We start from the raw sequence: 24,188 nt of genomic DNA on the forward strand, positions 1-24,188 counted from the left end.
GAACAATCATGTTAATTCCTCAAAATTTTGCACAACCAGTGTCTTGAGATTTCCTCACTAATTCCATTCAGTAGCTTCACTGCCTCACGGTTAAATTGTTATCTTTTGTTGAGATCTTTTTCCCTCTACATCATCTTCTACCTCACTCCTCTTCTTTTTCTTTCCTCTTTTCCCACCTCCTTTTCCTTTTTCCCTCTTCCTCTTCTCTTTTCTTTTTTCTTCCCCCTCCCTCTATTTTCCTCTCTTTCTTTTTTTCTTCTAAGGCATTATTTCCTCAATTTTGACTGTCATTTCCTAGGAGCGGTGCTCCCCGCTCCCGCACAATTTGCATCCCTGCCTCCTGTTAACATTTTTTCTCTACAAAGCAACAGGGTTTTTAAATGAAGATAAAACTTGACTAGTTCTGAAGCTTTTGCTAATTGCCTAGCAAAATAAAAGACAATTACAATTAATATGCAAATTGGCATAATAAATGTGCAAATAAAATTGTCCCTAGCAATTCATTCTGATATGCCTTCAAATATTCTTGATGTTAGCAACTTTCTGATCAAAATTTGCACCCATATCTCAATTTCGCACAAATATCAGAAAGGAGTATTTCATCAACCTACTGTGGCGCAGCGGTACGGGCTCTGCCTTGCAATCGGTGGATTGCGAGTTTGAGCCCTGGTGGTGCCATCATGTTGAGCACTTGGGCATGGCACTTTACCTTACTTACCTCTCTCTACCCAGGGGTGAAATGGGGAGCTGTTTTGAATTGACAGTACCACCCAAAGGTATTTATAAGCATGCCTTGGTCATTGTGTGGCAGCTGACATTAGTGAAAGGTGCTGTATAAATACCAACATTTATTATCTATTTTCAGTGATGAGGCATTTATTAGATCATATCGTCGGTCGCAACACATAGTGGCGTACGTGAAGGACAAAATACGTTTCCGATCAAAATATTTTTGAAGGGTATGCCACTAGAAACGGAGTCGATGCTCCTCCACTGCTATCTCTCAGTGGCCCGATTCCATTTGTAATTAAAGTTAAAGGTTCAAACTATTAAACTGTATCTTTAAAAGTTAACAAGGAATAACTATTATAGGAAAATAGCTAGCTCTAAACCTATACGCCACTATGTGAAAGGGAAAATTTTGAAAATCACTCTACGCCACTATGTGTTGCGACCGACGATATCTAAAGCATAAAAATGTGTTTTCATTTCAATAGTTTTGTACATGTACAGATCCAATAAAAAACATTTCCTATTCATACGGAAATATTTTAATATCTGTCAGGTATCTTGTTGACCCTGGAGTGTTTCTAGATCTAGATTTCTACAAACCATTTGTCTGGTTTTGATGATGAAACTATGCTATAATTAAAATCAAAGGAATAAATCAAATTTATGTATATTTTTTGTTTTCCAATTAAGTTTTAGAAATTTTGTTAACATTGAACTAATGATGTAATTTTTTTTGCATTTTCAGCATTCATCCAAGCACACCACACATCCATTCTATGCCTTACTTCCAAGTGTTACTTGCAGAGCACCTCAAGAAGTGCTTTATGCTATGCATCGGTCAGGTAAGATAATACTCTGAAATTATAATGTGTTCAATTAACTTAATAGATGCAGATTTCATTGTGTAATTATAACTGGCTCTTTCACAACATGATAGACAAAAAGTAAAGAAAAGGGAAGTATTTTAAAAATTGCCAATAAAGGTTAAAAAGGAAGAATTAAAGTGCTTCAAACCAAATATTATTTATCATACCAGTTTATGCAAGAAGGTGATAAAATTCTCACTTTAATATTTCACAAACCCTAATATGAGCTACCCAATAGGGGTGCGGGAGGGCAACATGACTGATGAGGATACCCTTGGTCTGATTGAATTGAGGGGTACAGTTCATTTTTTTGTATGGAATGTTTTGTTAAATATCAACTCTGATTGGGGCATGTGGCCCCAGTGCTTCTATGTTGCTATGCCACTGAACTATTATTGTATTTGTATACTTTTTAGCTGTCTGGCCTAGAAGTGACCCAAAGGTCGACGAGGAAGAGTTCAAGAGCGAGGCCTACCAGAGGACCTTCCAATACCTCATGAGGCGAGAACAGAATGCAAATCTGGACGACTTTAACTTCCAAAGTAATTCTGTGGAGGGCACACGAAAACAGTTTCTAGAAACGCTTCTTAGGTAAGCTTTGCATTGTATCTTTTTTGGACCCACCCTCGGTTGTCCATATCATTGTGTATGTTTAGGGGGAATGTGCAAGGTTGCATCTGGGTTTTTGTTTTAAAGCCATACGTGTACATAGGATATCTTAGAATATGAAATTGGTTGTTTTTTTTCAAACCTGACTTTTTTTGCATATTTGTTTACACATGTCTCAACTTACACCTAAATGAAATCAGCCAAATTTGTTGTGTTTGTAGGTCAACAGAGAACTTTTGATATAAAGTCATAATTATGACTTTAAATCCCCCATACATTTGTAGAACTGCATGTTAAATTGCCAAAATATTAGCGGGGTTATTTCACTTTACCTTGTTATTTCAGCTTAAAATGGACAGCAACCCTTCCCTGCAGTATTACTAATATTATTTCAGCATTTGGGTAAAGAATAACAAAATAAAAATTTGACGAAAATTGTACATTATGGCTTTAATATATAGTTACAGGTCGATAGTCCAGCGGGTCATTATTCCGAAAACCCAATAACTTCTCAAGTGATACCCAAGGCAGGCTGTATACACACAGCAAGGCTTTGCCCTGGTTGTATCTATTTGCAAAGTCAATTGTTAATTTTTTATGATTGACCTGTTGCACCTGAAACAGTGTCATGCTTTTCTTTATGAATATAATCTATCACATGGTCACACTTGGCACATTCTTTCTTTGTTTTTTACCACACAGAAACTGTGGTGTAATTGACCCATCTTGGGCAGAGCTGCGTCACTTTGCACATTTCCTGAGCATTCAACTTCAGGATTGCCAGCAGTCAACATTCTGTATTCCTGAATTACTAGCAGACACTGGACTCCAAGGATTCAAATCATTTGTTGTCAAATTCATGGTACAGATGGCAAAGGTAAATGTGATGTGATGTTATGTTTGTACTATATATACCGTAAAACCTCATCTACAAGCATATAGAGTACTTTTGATGAACGCTAAATTAATTCAGGCGCCATCCATCAACAATATTATAACATTATGGAGTTTGAGCAAATAAATTACCAATACAAGCATATACAAACAAGTACTATTGTCAGACCAATCTATTGTATTGGCATAGTTACGGCTGTTTCAGATTAATTTAGCTTTCATCGAAAACACTCGTAGACGAGGTTTTACGGTATGTGACAGGATTTGATCCGATCAGGCCAAAGGCGGTAGTTTGTGAAATTAAGATTAGCACTGTAAAAGCTCATAACTTCACAACCAAGTCTGATGGGAATTTAAGGATATCAGCAATCAGTGGTGCGGCCGATTATGGTGTCTGGGGTGAAACCCCTCGTGGGTTTGAAGGGCCCCTCATGGGGCGCTATAGGGCGAAGGCCCCTTGAAGCCCAAGCACTTTTGAAAATGAAATGTACAATTTTTTGACACTAAATAGGCCGAATTACATTTAATGTTTAATGTCCCAATTTAAACCTAATATTCCTTATTTATCATAGATAACAGTCACACAATCTCACATTTCCCATTACCCATTACAGGACTTCGCCACACCATCCCTCAATATGAGTGAAGAGAGTCCATCTAAAGCCATGCTGCTATTGGGTAATAATGATGGAAGAGGCAATGGACAACAGGCAGATATCCCAGAGTTAGCTGCCTTTCAGCTCAGACGAAGATGGGAGTCAAGGTACAGATTATATAATTATTGTAATTGATATATGCAATTTGTATTTTTTGTCCTTCATAACCCAAGAAAGCTTTAATTGGTCAAGTGACTTTATCAAAGTTATTGAATTTGAGAATAAGTCATTAAGATTTTTTTGAAATTTGAAAAAGAAACCTTTTTTTTCTACACTGGAACTACTGTGCCAGAAATAGGTGGAGAAATATAGCTGTTGGAACACCAAACTAGTAGAACTTATAATTAATCTGATTATGTTGTGGGAGGGGAAAGTATTTAATTTCATAAAGGTGCCAATATGTTCTAAGTTTTCTTTCTTTTCATTGACAGCTTCCATCCCTACATCTTCTTCAACCATGACCATGAATCAATGACATTCATGGGCTTCATCATCAACCAGCAAGGTTTTCTAATTGATTCCACCAGACGACAAATCATTGAGCCTGGTCTAATGACACCAGAGCTGAGGGGAGGGCTTCAGCTTCAGCGAGTGGATCTCAACACAGACTTTGATCAGTTAAGCAGGTTAGTGTTTGGACAAATATGTGTAAACATGGCAGTTTACACTGGAACTACTGATGCAATTCTATATGCAATTTAGCTGTAAGAGAAAATATTATTCTTATTTGTCTTCCAGGTGGCCATAAGGGTGGGGGATGGGAAATATCACGCACAGGTGTGGCTGAGGAAATCATGTTGCTTTCTCAAGTATCCGTCACATAAACTATATATTTTTGTTTTCCTTTCAGAGTCCAGAAACTAATGGCTCTCTGTATGGTGTTGGGTGTAGAAGATGTGACTGACCCAGATGACACCTATGAATTGACCACAGACAATGTCAAGAAAATGTTGGCTATACATATGAGATTCAGGTAATATTACCGGGGGTAGTTAATGGGTAAGACAGAGGGATACTGCGTGCAATTAGTCCTGTATGGATAAGCTGCAGAAGGCTGAACCTTATAATGGCACAGAGTGTATGGTCTTTATGTTCTCATATAGGCTACTACTGATCGCGAAATCAGTAGTTACTTTATTGTATCTCTGAATCACTTACTATGACTATGTTACAGAAAACTAGATCGGTTACCGCACCATAGCTGAACCATGGGGCTTTGGCAATATATTGTGGTACATGTATACAGGCTGAGTCAAAAAGAAGTAAACTCATGTTTGATGGGCTGTAACTCGAGATCTGCAAGGAATCTGCTAAAAATAAAAACACCACTGGAAAGAGCGAATCTACATGTCTAAATAAAAACAGAATTGTTGCAATTGCTCACAGCAAACTAAAGTTATACTCATTTGAATACAACAAACCATTTTTGTAGCTGCACACGGCTGATTGATTTTCATCCATTTCAATTTCACGAATCAGCAAAGTGCTAACAGGATTTATTGTTTAAAAGACAACTTTTGCTTTTAATTAATATTCAACAAAGTCCATGACGGTACTATAGTTTGTAGGGATACCAATTCAAGTCTTTACGAACGATCCGGCAGAAGCTTGATTGGGGAATGTTGGGTAAAGGATTGAGCTGATCTTTAGTCTTGCTGTAACGCATGTCTAATTCTAGCAATGTTCACTTGTGATCTAGCAGTTCGTGGTCTGCCTGAAGCTAATTCCGACTGTCTGTTCCTTAGTGTCCCATGCACATTGAGCTTGTTTACATTCTTATATACTGCTACCTTGCATGAAACCCGGTTTGCTGTAGGAAATTGGGAGACGAAACAGACGCTGAACTTCAGTGGGACTCTTAGTTTCATCATACTTCGTTGACAGAAACGTGCGCTCCAGTGCGGAAAAATTGTGGTGCCATTGTCATTTGGCCCGTTTTATTATAATATAGTGCAATGAGGTAAAATTCATATTGAAAAGAGCCCTTTAACATGTAGGAATTATTGATCGAAACCACAGCTGCCACAGAACTTTATTTGCATTTGAATATCGCGCCTTACCAATCAATATAATAGGTAGGCCCTACTTGGGAAGTGAATCTGTGTGCAGCTACAAAAATGGGTGGTTGTATTCAAATGAGTATAACTTGAGTTTGCTGTGAGCAATTGCAACAATTCTTTTTTTTATTTAGTTGTGTAGAATTTGCTCTTTCCAGTGGCATTTTCATTTTTAACAGATTTCTTATAGATTTCGAGTTATAGCCCCTCAAACATGAGTTTACTTCTTTTTGACTCAGCCTGTATATCACCCCTTAATGACCTTAAATGAATTTTAAAATGTTTCAAACATGTTTAGAATGTCATAAGGATCATTGCATTTAAATATCAGCTCAATTTGAGCATTTTTGAACACTTGACCTTTGACCCCTTAATGACCTTAAATGAATTTTAAAATATTTTAAACATGTTTAGAATGTCATAAGGATCATTGCATTTAAATATCAGCTCAATTGGAGCATTTTTGAAAACTTGACCTTTTACCCCTTTATGACCCCTTAATGACCTTAAATGAATATAAAAATGTTTTAAACATGTTTAGAATGTCATAAGGATCATTGCATATAAATTTCAGCTCAATTCGAGCATTTTCGGCTAAAATGACCTTTTTGACCCCTGTGACCCCCAGGATGACCTCTGACGTTAGGATATATTTATTATATTCTTTACTCCTTCCTCTTTCATTTGACACCACTTGGGGGTTCATTTAAAGATATGTCCATTTCAGACCAAATGGTTGGTAAGTAATTATAGTAAGCAAGTAAGTAACATACCCTTATCATGTGCGTATTTGGGGGGGCTTTGGGGTGCGAGCCCCCTGGGGTAAAAGCAGGGGGGCGGAAGAAGAAGGGGCGGCAAAAAGAGGGGCAGCGGAAGAAGAAGGGGCGGCAAAAAGAGGGGCAGCGGAAGAAGAAGGGGCGGCAAAAAGAATTAGTAAAGTAAAAAGGGCTGGAAAATGTGAAAAGTATGAACATTTTTGAAAAAATGGTACTATACATCAAAATGTGTCTTGCTTTTAGGGCGCTAGCGCCTAGAATCCTTTTTTTTTTTTTGTCTTCACTTTTTCAAACCACCAAAATAAAATTGGGTCAACCTTTTCGTGCTGTTGAGGAAGGGCAGGGCAAAATTGAATTTTCTTCAGCCCCCCCCCCTCCGTGTAGGCAGGGCTCGAAAAAATGTTTATTTCCCGGGAATGTGATTCTGATTTGACATGATTTGAGTTGAGGCAGGTGTAGGCCTACTGGGCTAAGTCTGATGATTACAAAATTGGCAAAACCAAGTACTGCACCCGCCACCCGAACTACACTCACTGCGTGGGATCGTGGGTGTATTAAATTCAGTTGCCGACTTGCCGCGGCGCGGAGAACTTACAGCTGCAGCTGAACTGTGTGTGAGAAGTGACAAGTGGAATGGTAGTAGACTCCAGCATAATTATAAACGTGTATCCAACGTTACAAACTATACAATTGTACCAAAGGTTGAATAAAAATACAACAAACTTACGTTTCTTTGGTCTTTCTCTAAGAAATGGATCACAATTAAGTGCATTGTGCAAAAATGTTTCTGATCCCGATCATGAAGGAAGTAGAGATCCGATGAATGACAGATGCTCGTTAATAATGATTATGATTAGATTATTAAATGCCCTCCATAATCATCACACAGCGCCAGTCGTTCAGGCTCTGGCTACCGGCGCTGAACTTAGAGCCACGTGCGAATATTTTACAATGTAGTTGGGGTTTCCTATCTTAAATGCAAGGCGCGTCGGTCAGTGACGGCGCTAAATATACGCGGGGATTTCCCAGAATTTCAGAAACCTGAATTAGGCTCGAATCGGGGTTCGAATTGATCATGCATTCATGCTGCTGCATGCAATATAAAAGCTTTCTTGCTTGGACCAGGTTCCACTTCTGCTTCTTCATCCTCTTGAGTTCCGTGTTTTCGCTTTCTGTTAGTGTTTACGTCAGTGTCATCCTGTGATGATGCATTGCCGGTGTCTGTTCCCGCGGGAAGCTTAGCGCATTTAAACATATGAAGTACACTTTGGGTTTTCTGGCCAATGCCATCCTTTACTGGCTGCCCAGCGTGGAATTGTTTTGTATGCTCCGCAAAGGCGATCCCGGCGGATTGTCACACAGCAATGTTCGCATTTCGTTGACTGCTTTGATCTTGGTATAGGTTTATTTGGTGCCATTTTTGTTTTAACGCGCCATCCACATTATAATTACAAAACTCATCCGCATGACTGAAATTTAGCTGGTATTCACGGTTTTCAATCTTAGCATTATAGCAATACATCAATCCACGAAAGGATGGGCACCAAAGTTTTGCATCGGGAACAATAAATATTAAGGAATGACTCAAATCCCACTCCGCACGGCAGCTTAAGCGCTACGTGATGGTTCGATGAGTAGAATACCTTTCATTCCTGCATATACTTACTATTTATAGATGAAAACATGTGCTAGTGCTGGCTGACTGGCTTCCTGTGTATATTGAACGGCAAGCGCCAAGCACCCGATGTGTGATGATTATGTTGGGACTTTACCGTATAAATATTTACTACAATAACGTAACTATTTGATAAAGTTTATACTTTTATTGAGATAGATTACTGGTACAACAAAAATATTTAAAAGTGAAAGCATGGGTAATATAATTTGTAAGTTCTGCCTCTTCAATGACTATCTTTTTCCGTAATTTTTTGGGTAAGCTTATTTTTTATTATTATTTTTTTTGGCTGCAGCTCTGATTTCCCGCGAGCCATGGATATTTCCCGGTAATGAGATTCCCCAATTCCCCACTTTTTCGAGCCCTGCGTGTAGGAGCGGCCATGGTACGCCACTGCTTATATAGGCTGATACCATTTCATGGTTCAGCAAAAATGCTCTTTTGAGTCATTCTAATTTTTCAATAGTATGCTAAATAATTAAAATATACCTAGTAATGCGATCAGCCCTTGCTCATATGAAAAATGGGCCATATCAGGGCAAATGCACATTTAAGTCATGGAGGGCATTCTGTTTGTGCTTATTTGCATGGTACAAGTCATTCTTGCTGTCTAGCAATCAGTTGTGTAATCCACCAACACTCAATGTGCCAGTCAGAATGTCTGCATGTTACCTTTGTGGAACTCAATCTACCCCTTTTAATATTCACTCAGATGCATAAGACATGTCCTTAAGAATGCAAAATTCAGAAAGCATTAGCATAATCAAAGAGGCCATTCTCAAATGTGACCATTCAGCACAACTGAGCCCTGAAGTCGCCAATCATCATTTTTGAGATATTCAACCAAAATATTCTGCTTGAAATTAGCTTTAAAATTATGTATATCATGTCTATAGTACTTGACATTTAAGTAGTGAAAAATCAATAAAACAGTCAATAAATCCTTTGTTTCCTATTGTTTATTGTTAAGTTCAATGAAGCATATCTCAATAGTGGCACTGGCGACATCCGGGCTCAGTTGTGGTGGATGGTCACAAATGATATGTGAGAGCTGCATGCAGATCATGAAATTCTACTGTTTTACATACCAATTTTTAGTGGGTATATAATCCCTTACTGACATTGTGTATATGCATGCAAGTCCTGTCATGTTAGATACTTGTAATGAACATGTGGGATTAACACTTTAAATTAGTGAAAGTATTTCATTATGTGTAGAATAATGTAAGTTTTAAAATGCATTTCGCTTTGGGTTTGAAAATCATCGCAAGCTCTGAGACATTTTTATGTTAAAATACTGAATAATCACTTTATTTTGTCTGAAGATGTGGCATACCGGTAGTCATCATGGGTGAGACTGGATGTGGCAAAACTCGTCTCATAAGATTCTTGTGTCATCTGCAAGCCGGATGGCACTCTATGCAGGGACTCAACAACATGATTCTGATGAAGGTATGTCTGTCCACTCTGACCCATTTTTTCTTTCCACTCTGACCCATCATTGGGCTATTCCAGTTGAAATCCATACACCCCTATTCAAAATCTGATCTTAATCTCTCATGCAGGGGGTGTAGATTTCAAATGGAGTCATCCATTCAGGTAACCCCATTTGAAATTCATACTCCCTGTGTGGATGATTGCGGTCCTGTCTTCCATAGGGGGTGTATGGATTTCAGCTGGAATAGCTTATTTATTAGGCCCTTTTGCCCAAACAGTGTTGGAAAAAGTGGTGAATCCAGGAAACTGATTTTGGTATTTGGAGGGAAATTTTGCTTTCCCAAATAGAGAATTATGTGCTAACTGTGTGACATATCTTGGTGTTAAGTTTGGCTTATATTTGCAAGATATTTACATGTTTTCAAAGCCCGACCCAGACCCAGTCCAGCACAAGAACATTTTTTTGTCAAATTTTGCTATACTTTGTAATTTGATCCATTTTGATCAGGGTTTTATTGTTTGTGAATTTAGCAAGTGGGCATCGAGATGCTAACATTGGACAATACGCGAAATTAGGGTTTCTCTACCAGAAGTCAACTTGTGCCGAAATTCCTTCACACAATGAAATAGGCGTATCGCAAAACAATAGATACAGCTCGAAGGTTAATCCGTCTCCTTTGTTATGGGATATGCCTATTGCATTGTGGGAAGGAATTTCGGCACAAGTTGTCTTCCGGTAGAGAAACCCTACATCCACATATTACATGTTTTATACTGAGATTTACTTAATTTTGCATATAAAGTTGTGAAACAAACACCTTGCGTATCTCTTAAACTTTGAAAAATATTAAGACAAATATTTCAGACATTTTTAATATGAAATTTTAATCATCCATCTTTAGACTGTTTCCCCTTGAAAATGCTGAACTTTTTTCAATGAAATTTATTTCATCATTATGCAATTAGGTTCATGGCGGCACTACAGCTAAAGATATCCTGAAGAAAGTGAAGGGAGCTGAAGAAAAGGCCAGACGAAACAAACAGGAATTTGGTGTAGACACAGTGTTGTTCTTTGATGAAGCCAACACAACAGAAGCCATTGGGCTAATCAAGGAAATCATGTGTGATGGGAGATCAAACGGTGAACATATCAATATGGCTGATGGAGCACTCAAGATAGTGGCAGCCTGTAACCCATATAGAAGGTAAGATTGTTAACATGGATATCCTTAGATCAAACGGTGAACATATCAATATGGCTGATGGAGCACTCAAGATAGTGGCAGCCTGTAACCCATATAGAAGGTAAGATTGTTAACATGGACATCCTTAGTTCAAATGGTGAACATATCAATATGGCTGATGAAGCACTCAAGATAGTGGCAGCCTGTAACCCATATAGAAGGTAAGATTGTTAACATGGATATCCTTAGATCAAATGGTGAACATATCAATATGGCTGATGGAGCACTCAAGATAGTGGCAGCCTGTAACCCATATAGAAGGTAAGATTGTTAACAGATCAAACGGTGAACATATCAATATGGCTGATGGAGCACTCAAGATATTGGCAGCCTGTAACCCATATAGAAGGTAAGATTGTTAACATGGACATTCTTAGATCAAATGGTGAACATATCAATATGGCTGATGGAGCACTCAAGATAGTGGCAGCTTGTAACCCATATAGAAGGTAAGATTGTTACCATGGATATCCTTAGATCAAATGGTGAACATATATCAATATGGCTGATGGAGCACTCAAGATAGTGGCAGCCTGTAACCCATATAGAAGGTAAGATTGTTACCATGGACATCCTTAGATCAAACGGTGAACATATCAATATGGCTGATGGAGCACTCAAGATAGTGGCAGCTTGTAACCCATATAGAAGGTAAGATTGTTACCATGGATATCCTTAGATCAAATGGTGAACATATATCAATATGGCTGATGGAGCACTCAAGATAGTGGCAGCCTGAAACCCATATAGAAGGTAAGATTGTTACCATGGACATCCTTAGATCAAACGGTGAACATATCAATATGGCTGATGGAGCACTCAAGATAGTGGCAGCCTGTAACCCATATAGAAGGTAAGATTGTTAACATTGACATCCTTAGATCAAACGGTGAACATATCAATATGGCTGATGGAGCACTCAAGATAGTGGCAGCTTGTAACCCATATAGAAGGTAAGATTGTTAACATGGACATCCTTAGATCAAACGGTGAACATATCAATATGGCTGATGGAGCACTCAAGATAGTGGCAGCCTGTAACCCATATAGAAGGTAAGATTGTTAACATGGACATCCTTAGTTCAAATGGTGAACATATCAATATGGCTGATGAAGCACTCAAGATAGTGGCAGCCTGTAACCCATATAGAAGGTAAGATTGTTAACATGGATATCCTTAGATCAAACGGTGAACATATCAATATGGCTGATGGAGCACTCAAGATAGTGGCAGCCTGTAACCCATATAGAAGGTAAGATTGTTACCATGGATATCCTTAGATCAAATGGTGAACATATCAATATGGCTGATGGAGCACTCAAGATAGTGGCAGCTAAATTGTAACCCATATAGAAGGTAAGAGTGTTAACATGGACATCCTTAGATCAAACGGTGACAGGCATGAGAATTTTCAGTTTAAAAACTGAATTCAGTTTTTTTTGTAGTCAAAATTTCCGCAACTTTATTTAATTTCAGCCTGTTTTTGGTACTTTTTGCCCAATTTCACGCCAAGCATTTTCAGTTTTTCAGTTTTTTTTAGGAAAGTGCAGTCTCATGCCTGCGGTGAACATATCAATATGGCTGATGGAGCACTCAAGATAGAATTGTGATTTGAATTGATTTCAACGGGAGTAGACGTGTCTCGTGGTAGCTGCTGATTTCGAGAATTTACCAGGAATAGATATGGATTCCACACCAATCTTCCCTGGACTTGGTCGGCAATTATCAGCAGTGCTTTCAGCACTTGACACGGAGCTAACTTTGGAGCCCGTTTGGACGCTCAAACAGACGAAAGGGGCCATTTATTTGGACATTCTGTGGACCAAAATTAAAACTCCCGCCACAAGGACAGAGAACAAACCGGCCAATTGCATAGTACAACAAAAGCAATTGGACGCCGAGCAAGTCACAGTGGACAAACAACGCAAGGTGAAATCCCGGGTTGAAACCAGTGCTAGCACCGGCTTGAAAAAGAAAAGGAAGAAATCACCATCAACTTTGAAAAGAGACAAACAGAGGCGTGTGAAATGGCTGTCACAGAAACGGAGTGGTTCCTGTAATAATGAACGTAAATCTACGTGTGATACAACCATTCCATCCCCTGTTGATTTTACTGTGCGTGTGACTGATCGATCTGCCAAGGACACTGATACATCGTCAGTATCAACTATTGTTCCGCCCGCATCCAAAGTTGATCAACCGCCAGCTTCTATTGTAGAAACTGTTAGTCTTTCTTCATCATTAAAATCCGACGGAGATGACCATGTATGCCAAGTTGAACATGAAATTCCAAGTCTGTGTCAGCGTGAAAGTTCATCCCCAGTGATAGAGCCATCACTTTCAAGTTCAAGATCGCTGCTGCTGTGACCCGAGCTGGAAACATCCTTGAAGATGCCGATGAAGATGATGACCCTGACCCAGTTCGCCATTGTTTTAACTTGGAATGCTTACTTCTCGAGACAGAAATTCTACCTGAAAAACTAAAAAAGTGCACCCGATGTTCAACAGCACTTTACTGTTGTAGAGCTTGCCAGACAAAACACTGGCCAATACACCGCACTATCTGTGGGAAACAATTCCCCGAGTTGTAATGCATGGTGTACATAAACTTTTGCCATAATGTTGTTTGATATTATTTCTTGTGCTTTAATTTATAAATCCTTGTGAAACTGTGATTTTGTGACTATATTTTTAGTAGTAAATAGCCATGCAAGGATGTGTGTTACTTTTGCCCCGGATTGATGGCGATTCAGTCTGACAATTTCCGCAGTGCACCTGTTTTCCGCAGACTACATTGGACTAGTTTTGTGAACTTGTTGCTTATACTTAAGTTTTTGGTGTAAAAACTGACTTTGTGGTAGTAGTTTATAGAATCTTTGATGTTTTGTGAACTTTTCACTTCTAATTACCCTGTGAAATTCAGGGGTGCGCCTACATAAAGGCGGGAGCTACGATCTACTACTACTACTGATAGTTGCAGCTAAATTGTAACCCATATAGAAGGTAAGATTGTTAACATGGACATCCTTAGATCAAACGGTGAACATATCAATATGGCTGATGGAGCACTCAAGATAGTGGCAGCTAAATTGTAACCCATATAGAAGGTAAGATTGTTAACATGGACATCCTTAGATCAAACGGTGAACATATCAATATGGCTGATGGAGCACTCAAGATAGTGGCAGCTAAATTGTAACCCATATAGAAGGTAAGATTGTTAACATGGACATCCTTAGATCAAACGGTGAACATATCAATATGGCTGATGGAGCACTCAAGATATTGGCAGCCTGTAACCCATATAGAAGGTAAGATTGTTACCATGGATATCCTTAGATCAAACGGTGAACATATCAATATGGCTATGATGGAGCACTCAAGATATTGGCAGCCTGTAACCCATATAGAAGGTAAGATTGTTAACATGGATATCCTTTTATATCTAGTCTAAAATAATATTTGAATATACTTTATAGATAATAATTCATTGTCCACAATGCTTCTGTTTCTGTACATACTAAATTATTGCCCTGCAAGTTGGAATTAAGTAAGTAGGACCCTCTTGTGTGCTACTGGAATGGATTCAAGATTGGGACTTCAAAGGGTGGTTACCCTACTCTTTTCTTACTGACTGCAAGCTGCATCAATTCTGTACATGTAACGGATGCCTTAATATCCCTTATATACATATTATCATGGTTCATTGTCTAACTGCAATATTCCATGCATATAGATAAGGGGGGAAGCTCATTTGTTCTACTTATAATTGACAAACATTATTTGCATCAATGAAGTCACAACTTATGTTTGCATCAATTCACATAAGCATTTGCAAGTCACGCATTGCACAACTAGCAAAAGTGTTGCACCCAACTTCGTGCATGTCATTCTATGTTAATACATGATTTTATGAGTCTTATTTTTTTCGCCAACAAACTTTAAATGAAGGCACGGGAAGTAGACAAGCAAGCTTAATGTGTGGCACCATGCTCTTACCGAATAGAAACTAGTTCACATCATCAGTCCATGTTTTATGTTGAATTACATGCTGAGAGACATCTGCCTTTTATCTGTCTAAAATAACCAAGATTTCTTTCCATGATGTTATTTCTTATGATTAATGTCAGCACACGTTGCATTTCACCCTAGACATTCAGAGGACATGATCAAGCGCCTGAAGACTGCAGGTCTTGGATACCATGTATCAGCAGAAAATGCACAAGAAAAGCTAGGTAAGAGACAATTTGATAAACAATTGTGTGTTTCTCAAACTTAATAGTGTAGGTCTACCCAGCAGATTTGCTTAACACTAACAGTGCCCTCATTGATGTGTATTGTTTGCCAATCAAAAAACACACTAGGGTTATTGAAATTGGTATTGTAAATATTTGTTGTTTGTGGACCATGGGTATATAATAATATGCATGATAGGTGATTCTTATGATTAGGGGGCCTTCATATTTGCCTGGCATATTTATAACCAGGCTTGCTTCATAAGTATGATAAATATAATTCCATTATAGAATTGGCCCAACCTAGCTAGGCCTATATTGTCATCGTCATACTCAACTATAATTACATGTAGCATCATCCCCATGACTCTGCATAGATGATAGAACATATTGAGTGTTGGAACAGTACATCTGGGATTTTGCAACCCAGATGAGAGCCTTGCCAAGTGCCAAGATGAGCTCTCACTCATTCAAACATTTATTGTAGACCTGGCAAAAACTGATATACTATAACTTAGGTGGTCTATTGATAATCGATGATATTGATAAGCGTTTATGGGTTAACACATAATGCAATAGTGTACTACCAGCATCTATTAATTGGCAAAATCTTCAAATAAAACATTTTAAGGTTTGCGCATCACACAACACATTACATGCAAAAGGCAAACAAACTATGGTAAAATAACCCAGAGGTACAATGTTTTGCATTCCATGTTGGCATGGTGCAGTCGCAACACTTTTAGTCAGTGATCTTTTTGGTAAAACCTCAAACTTTGTTCTTGCTTACAGGGAGTATACCATTACGTGAGTTGGTGTATCGTGTGCAGGCCTTACCTCCCAGTATGCTGCCATTGGTATGGGATTTTGGCCAGCTAGGGACAGATGTAGAAACCAAATACATTAGGCAGATTGTCCAAAGACATGTAAGTATATTACAGGTATTATTTAGGCAGATTTTCCAAAGACATGGCAGGTTGTCTAAAGGCATTAGGCAAGACTGTTCAAAAACATGTAAGTATCCATTTGCATGCAGTGTATTAATCCTTGAATGTTATACTTTACTTGTTCACTCCAGGATATTAAATTTTAAATTCCAATTTTGCATTATTCCCCATAAATCAACACAAAAATATTATAGATATATGTTATTTCTCAGATCAATTGATGCAGTTATTAGCACTCCTTGTGTGAGAATGCTCAACCCACTATTGTACAGCAAACTAAGTTTAAACCTTTCCTTTTACTTTGTGATACAATTTAGTGTTCGCTTGTCATACCGCATAGATAATATTCAATGCAGAACTATATATACCATTCTGGAAGCTTTACACTGGAAGTAAGAAGAAAATTAAAAAAATCAAAAGAAATATTAGTAACTGCTATATTTGCCCTATAACCACGCTGAGCACAAGACAAAGTCATTTCAAGTGGTACATATTATTTGCTATATGATATGAAAGCAACATAAATAAAACTAGATGGCACAGTTGTGTTTGACCAAACACAAATATCTATGCCTGTGTTTCCCACCCTAACCCCCTTAACCCACCATGACACTCTTAATCCATCATGAAACCCCATATTCTAAAAGGGCTATCAGTAAAACAAAAAAAAAAATTAACATAAATAATTAAAAAGAAAACAATACCCCTTTAATTGCATTTGCTGTGTAAACGCTTGAGGGCCCACCTCCTTAAATAATGCAACAAACATATTCCATACAAAAAAAAATTCAAAAAAAAAAAAAATCAAAAAATCTGAATACCCCTTTAATCCCAAAACGGAGTGTCCCTTTAATGGCTATTCCATCACCCTAACACCCCCTCCCCCTTAACCTACCATGACACCTTTAATCCGGAATATGTTTGATTCTAAAAGGGCTATCAGTATACTGACTAAAATATTAAATTGAAAATCAAGGAATACCCCTTTAATTGCATCTGCCCTATGTTTTAACAATTGGGGCCCTGGGGCCCATATTATGGACATATGGGGCTCTTATATTCATATAAAAATATAATGCTAAAGATCTATTATTGTACCAAATCTGAGCCCTGTAGCTACTTTTTTATTTGCTGAGAAACGGCCGCCCTTTGTTTTAACATTTGGGCCTCTGGGGCCCCTAGCGTTAAATATATGGGGCCAAAATGGGCAAAATGCATATCTACAAGTTTGGGCCCATACGTGTGTGCCACACATGAGTCTTAGTGCCCTTGTAGTTTTACAGCTAACCTTGTCAATTTGTTGCCCCTATTTTAACATTTGGGGCCCTGGGCCCATAATATATGACATATGGGCCCCATGTATACCTGTAAATATAGAGTGCTCCCGGGGCTATCAGTGCACCAACTCATGGCCCTGATGCTGCTTTATTTGATGAGAAACGGCGTGGTTTGTATTTTTACATTTGGGCCCCTGGGGCCCCTGACCTTTGACCTATGGGGCCAAAATGGGCAAAAGGCACATCTATGGGGTAGGGCCATTACGTGTGCCAAATATGAGCCATGGGGACCTTGTAGTTTTGGAGATAGCCCTGTTAATATGAAGCGTGAGAAGGAGGAGAAGGAGAAGGAAAAGGAGAAGACTAAAGAGCATAAGGAGAATATCTATGCCCTGTTCCACAGGCATAGATAATTGCCATTAAAATAATGCTAATCATGTCAAATGTTCAGATAATATTGTCTGAGTTATCAATAAAAAGTATACAGACAGTTCAATTTGTAAGTTTTAGGCTCAATATTTTGTTCATGTTTATTTTTCAGGTGAGACCAGGTGGTTTGGCAAATGACCGACAGGCCGATGTCATCACCAGAGTGCTAGCTGCGTCTCACGATTTCATGAGATCACAGAAGGTAAGAGATGATTGGCAGTTGTATCACAAGTGTCCTCACAAATGGTAAATTTATGAATAGAAGCAAGGTACACATGTCCAGTGAATTCTGCTATATTCAGATTTTGGCATTTTGGAACAAGCAAAAACTGTTCAAAAGGGTAAATGTGACAGCAATTTTGACATTCAGTTATTGATAGTGTTGAACAAGTCAGTTACCTGAAGATCACCGTTGTGTAAACGTGCATGGAACTCTGAGTTGCAACTCAATGTAAATAAATTTGAATCATATTTGTAACCTGCTACCATAAAATGAGTGTAAAGTTGCAAGTTTGTAGTTTTGAGATCCCTGGCTACTGTGTTTATGTTCTTTGTTTCACACACAAATGTTCAGGCCAGTAGTACAGTATGCCCTTTGTGAATGTGAGAACAATCGGCCATTCACAAAGGACATACTTCTGGATTGTACATGTGCGCGACAAACAAAGAACATAAACTTAGTCAGCCAGGATATCTCGAAACTACAAACTTGTGATGCTACGCTCATTTCATGGTAGCAGGTCACATTTTAAAAATGTTCTACTTGTATTTGTATTGAGCACTATACTGCCGAGATTGGATAATGCTATCAAAATCTGAAGCAATGTGCACTGTCATTGCTGATTAATTCTTCAGGGGATATCTTAAATATAATAACTTATAAATAATTAATTTCTATTTCAGAATGAATGCAGCTTTGTTAGTCTGCGTGATGTAGAGCGATGTCTTGAAGTCATGGTATGGTTCTACAATCGTATGGATATGTTAAAGCCATTGATGGATCGCTTGAGAAGAGAGGAGGAGCCAGTGATGGATCGCTTGAGAACAGAAGAGAAGCCAGTGATGGGTCACTTGAGAAGAGAAGAAAAGGCAATGATGCATCACCTAAGAAAAGCAGAGATGCCAGTGATGGATCGATTGACAAGAGAAGAGAAGCCAGAAATGGATCGCTTGAGAGGAGAAGAGAAGCCAATGATGCATCACCTGAGAAGAGAAGAGATGCCAGTGATGGATCGCTTGACAAGAGAAGATATGCCAGAAGTGGATCGCTTGAGAAGAGAAGAGAAGCCAGTGATGGGTCGCTTGAGAAGAGAAAAGAAGCCAGTGATGGATCGCTTGACAAGAGAAGAGAAGCCAGAAATGGATCGCTTGAGAAGAGAAGAGAAGCCAATAATGGGTCGCTTGAGAGGAGAAGAGAAGCCACTGATGCATCACCTGAGAAAAGAAGAGATTCCAGTGATGGATCGATTGACAATAGAAGAGACGCCAGTAATGGATTGCTTGAGAAGAGAAGAGAAGCCAGTGATGGGTCGCTTGATAAGAGAAAAGAAGCCAGTGATTGATAACTTGGAAAGGGAGGAGAAGCCAGTGATGAATTACTTGAGAAGGGAAGAGAAGCCAGTGATGGCTCGCTTGAGAAAGGAAGAGAAGCCAGTGATGGCTCGCTTGAGAAAGGAAGAGAAGCCAGTGATGGATCACTTCAGAAGAGAAGAAAAGCCAAGGATGGATCGCTTCAGAAGAGAAGAGAAGCCAGTGATGGATCAATTAAGAAGGGAGCCCCAGGAGCAAAGTAGACAATACATGCGGATGAGAAGACAACAGGAAGAGGATGATGAGGAGGTAATATGGATCTTCCCGATTGTTTATAGAATTAATGTGTGTGTAAAATTATTTGATGTTAGTCAGTGGATATATATATAAATGCGCTTTTACCCCCAGATGAAATGAGGCACATTTTACTCAAAGTTTTGCTGGCATATCTGTCAGGAGTATCTCCATTTATTTGTAAACCAGAATTGGATTTAACTTCAGCTTATCCAATGAAATACGGACCCAAAGGGTACCGTTATATTACATCAAACTTGGCTTAACTTTTCAAGAGAAAATTTCTCCAGAGAAGTTTACATACATTTATTGAGTCAATCCTTTAATATAAATTCCTTAGAAAAGTGCATATACATTAATTCTACTTTCCTGAAGCCGGAAACATTCAGGAAAGTAATCTGGATATTTGACATATTTCGCTCAACTTCTCATGCACTATTTCTCAAATTTATTAGTTACTTAATTATTACTATTTGTAAACACTTATACAATTACCTATGGTGATCCAATTATTTTCATATAATTGGATTCAAGATTAAATTTGTGGCCCTGTCCCTTTTTACCGCCAAACAAATTTATGGCACAGAAATTTGCCCAACCCCCCTTTTTTTTTTTTTTCTTGTGATTCTATAAGCCTCCACATGAACCCTAGCTATCCTTTTTGACAGCTGAACTCCCCAGGCTTATTAACATCGTTAAAAACCTTCACAGAATCACTTGAAATGTGCGCCCTTGATGTCATTGACAAACGCGAGGATATTTTATTTATCTCAACTTTACAAGACACCTTTTGTGTAAGGAAGAGGTACGAGCTGCACCCAGTATATATTCCCGAATAATAGCCAAACGTGTGCCTAATTTTGTTTGTGCACGAATTCCTGAGTTTATCTTCCCCTATGTACAACATGTACTATACTTGTACATTTTAGACTTACTTGTTAAGGCTTTGGGCCTAAGAAAAAACAATCGTGGTAGCAGCGGGCGACGAAAACTCGAAAACTCCTCTATTATATTTTTGGGAGAAAAATTGAGAACGAGGATGACCCCTGGCTTACTACCCCATGGCACCCTGGTGATTGAATTCCTCCTATTATGAAGCCTAATTTCCCTGTGCACTCTTGCACATCGATACCTTTACCATGCAAATATTTCCAAATGTGCCCAGTACTACTGCCCAGGAAGTGAAGTAAAGTAAATTGACTCCATCAGTGATCGCTGTAAGGGCGTGAGAGCACTCAATGTATAATAAAAGATGGAAATGGCAAGAACATACTAGCGAGTTAGGCTACCTGCGGTGCCTAACTCAATAATTACACACAATATGGCAACTTTGCTTTGGCTGCAAAGCCAACCCATTTTGCATACCAGTATCTACATATCTATCATTTGTTCCCAAAGAATGAGATTGTCGGACATTGTAACGATATAATTAATGGCATTCAATGGTCATATATATTGCTCCGACATCATATCATCGGCAAAAGCTAATGTTTTGAGGACAATGAAATAAGACATTTAAAATTGATATCCTGCAAAAACCAACTTAAGCGATGAGTTCCTTCGAACAAGACAGATTTGACCTAGAAAAAAGGTGACATCATGAAATGACTGTACCTGCTTTGCCAAAAGCATAAACATTCTCAATGCACATAACGTATACTGTTGTTGTTCACACAAATTTTATAAAGATATGGATAAATCAGCCGCTTCTTTTTCTTATATATTAGGCAATTGTGATATTACAATTCATATGTATATCAATATCATAATAAATATTTGGGCTAAAGATAAAAAAAAATATTAATTTCAGCGCGATCAAACTGAGACTAGCATATAAACCATGTTAAGTCCACAAACTCGTGTACCTGATTTCCCTGTGCAATATTGCAATGCTATAGTTATTATAGTTTCAGTTGGATGAAATATTACAAAGCGAACACATAGTAACAATACTGTGTGGGGCTTGTTTCCGAAATGAGGACAAAATAGTCTGCATATTGTTATACAGCATTGTTATGGTAAATAATATATAGTATCATTGTTGCAGCAACCATGTTGCTAATGTCAAACTTGTCAAAGTGATTGTGTCACGCAGGTATTAAATGAGAGTATGATATAGTGTCCGCTTCCTTTACTTACGTAGTCAGCCGGCTACCTTGAAAATTAATTCCGCTTCAAACAGGGGACGAACCCGCATTTAACTTCACCCACACAATTTCTTTTTCCAGGAGAAATATGCATAAAAAGTTGCAACAAGTGTCAACTTGTAATTTAATAATTATTCTCCTCGATAGAGATGAACTTGTTTTGCAATAGACCTGCCCTTTAATACATAATGTCCGCATTGTACACTGAAAGTGTTCCCGTCCCACTTTGTCTTATCCTGCCATACGCTTGCTTCGGACATCATTAGATGTGGTCTAAATGGTCCAAATAATGTCCAGAAACGTATTACATGTATATCGTTCTTTATATCTTCCCCGTCACATAGCCTCCATTATTAACTGCGACCACCAATATGTTGATTCAACCTGAAATAAATCAGAAAAAGAAAACAGAAACTGGGAAGCAACTTGCCAGTCAACCTTACCGCTATGCAAAATTCCTATTTCATTTCGCCGTTACTGCACAAAATTCCCTATCCTAGGAATGAGAGGGACAGGAATTTCCTTACTGTTTAAGTTACCCGGGAAGTTACCCAGACATAGAACAGGAATTTGTTATTTCTATTTGATTTATTATGGTACCCAAATAACCTGAAGAAATGCAGTGTATGCTTCCAACTTCCCGAAACCGATTTAATTGATCTTGTGAATTGCCTGGTGAATTGTTAACTTTCGTTGGGATCATTTTCCAAGCCTCATGAATACCAACATTGAATGACCTCCCATTGATCTCCCAAATGACTACTTCACTTGATGTTACTGCCCAAATCCTGCCGCCTTCCCCATTTCCCCTGTCTTATGTGTACATACATGTACTAGACTCCAGATGACCTTGAGTAAAGCCAACATCTTGAACATTTTTAACCTCCTATGCTACATGTACGTACCTCTTTTTACCAAGCTCCGTAAACACCCATACTGTTACCTATTGCCTGAATCTGCTGGAACCCCTTTTATCGAGTTGCGTGACCATCTGACCTTTATACAATGTCTTCAGGTGACCCTGATAAGCCTGACCTGACCCAAGAAATTGTGACTTTGACTGCTCCTCCATTTCCCCAAGTTCCATGAAAAACTCCTTGAGCCTTCTTATTTTGCCCTCCAATTACCTCAAATTCCAATCCCATATTTTTCAACAATCCATACCTTCTGACCTACATTATGACCTTGAACTTCTTAACCATAAACGCTAAGAAAAGAAAGGCTCATGCTTCCCTGACTGAACAAAATCCTTAAGGAGGAGTGAAGCACCACAAACTTCAAAAGTCATAAAATGAAATGTCACCTGCAATTGTTAACCAGTTCTGCAAAACTCCAACAGTCGGATAACGGTGGGAAAACCTATGGCGATCTGACCCCGAATAACCTCAAACTAACCCTAACCAAATTTCTTGAACCTACTAAAATTTATACCAGTTTGACCCTGATGAACCCAGATTTACCTTGACGTTTTTTTTTTTCTTTTCCAGTTTCCGTGGTCACCCCCCAAAAATTGTTTTTTTTTTTTTTTTTGAACCAACGACCCTACATGGTGTTTGACCCCTAATGATCTCCCGTTGACCTTGACCTCTGTTTGCCCTGTTGGGTGTTCGCTCTGCAAATTTATTTTGAATTCATTCAAAAAAGGGAAAAATTCTCCCCTCGAAAAAGGGTATTTATATGATATCGCATGCCCCTGTCGATCTTATGAATGCATCTAATTACCTATACATTCACTAATTTGGTAATGTGGCAGTGGCACCCCTTTTTTTTTCCTTGCCCAAAACCCTGGCTCCAAGGCACCCCTTTAATTGAAGGCACAAACTTCACCCTAGCCAAAATGTTTGATTACCAAACCAATATAAAATTTTAATTACTATACGGTCTGGGTGCTTAGTCAAGTACTTCATTGTCTGATATATTCTCTCTACCTGACAATTTGAATTATTCATGCCACAAATAATTTGCCCAATATTTTATTGTTATCCGATTCATTTTTTTTTTTTTTTCTTCCAAGCCAAACTGTCATGATCACCTCCTAGGTTGATTGCCTGACAAATTCTCCCTACCTGACACACACTATGACTTATTCATGCCCCCAATAATTTGGCCAGTATATTTTACTTGAGATCTCATTCAAATTTTTGATCCAGTGGATCACATGATTGCAACTAATTAAATATTCCTGAATTCTGACAAAACAATTATCACATCAGCAGTGGCACCTGCACCCTTTTTAATTTTCCACGCCCATGTTTTCCAAGGCCCCTCCCTAGCCAATTTGATTACCCAACCAAATTTCCCTACCTAAACCATCCAAATTATTCAGGATACTAATCGTCCAATTTTATTTTATTTATTTATTTTTATTTATTTATTTATTTA

At 38.4% G+C, this 24,188-nt stretch overlaps 1 protein-coding gene across 1 annotated transcript in view; it reads left to right on the forward strand.

The window, feature by feature from the left end:
- LOC140150120 (E3 ubiquitin-protein ligase rnf213-alpha-like) overlaps nt 1–24,188 on the forward strand; it is a 60,515-nt gene that overhangs the window by 18,536 nt on the left and 17,791 nt on the right. Inside the window, exons 12-23 of the mRNA XM_072172123.1 lie at nt 1,478–1,574; nt 2,015–2,189; nt 2,910–3,084; nt 3,716–3,864; nt 4,189–4,383; nt 4,608–4,730; nt 9,591–9,717; nt 10,669–10,907; nt 15,100–15,182; nt 15,975–16,108; nt 17,948–18,037; nt 18,739–19,674. Coding sequence (XP_072028224.1) covers nt 1,478–1,574; nt 2,015–2,189; nt 2,910–3,084; nt 3,716–3,864; nt 4,189–4,383; nt 4,608–4,730; nt 9,591–9,717; nt 10,669–10,907; nt 15,100–15,182; nt 15,975–16,108; nt 17,948–18,037; nt 18,739–19,674 — 2,523 coding nt within the window. The remainder of the gene's footprint in view (nt 1–1,477; nt 1,575–2,014; nt 2,190–2,909; nt 3,085–3,715; nt 3,865–4,188; nt 4,384–4,607; nt 4,731–9,590; nt 9,718–10,668; nt 10,908–15,099; nt 15,183–15,974; nt 16,109–17,947; nt 18,038–18,738; nt 19,675–24,188) is intronic.

Source organism: Amphiura filiformis, chromosome 4, assembly GCF_039555335.1.
Source record: "Amphiura filiformis chromosome 4, Afil_fr2py, whole genome shotgun sequence".
NCBI lineage: Eukaryota > Metazoa > Echinodermata > Ophiuroidea > Amphilepidida > Amphiuridae > Amphiura > Amphiura filiformis.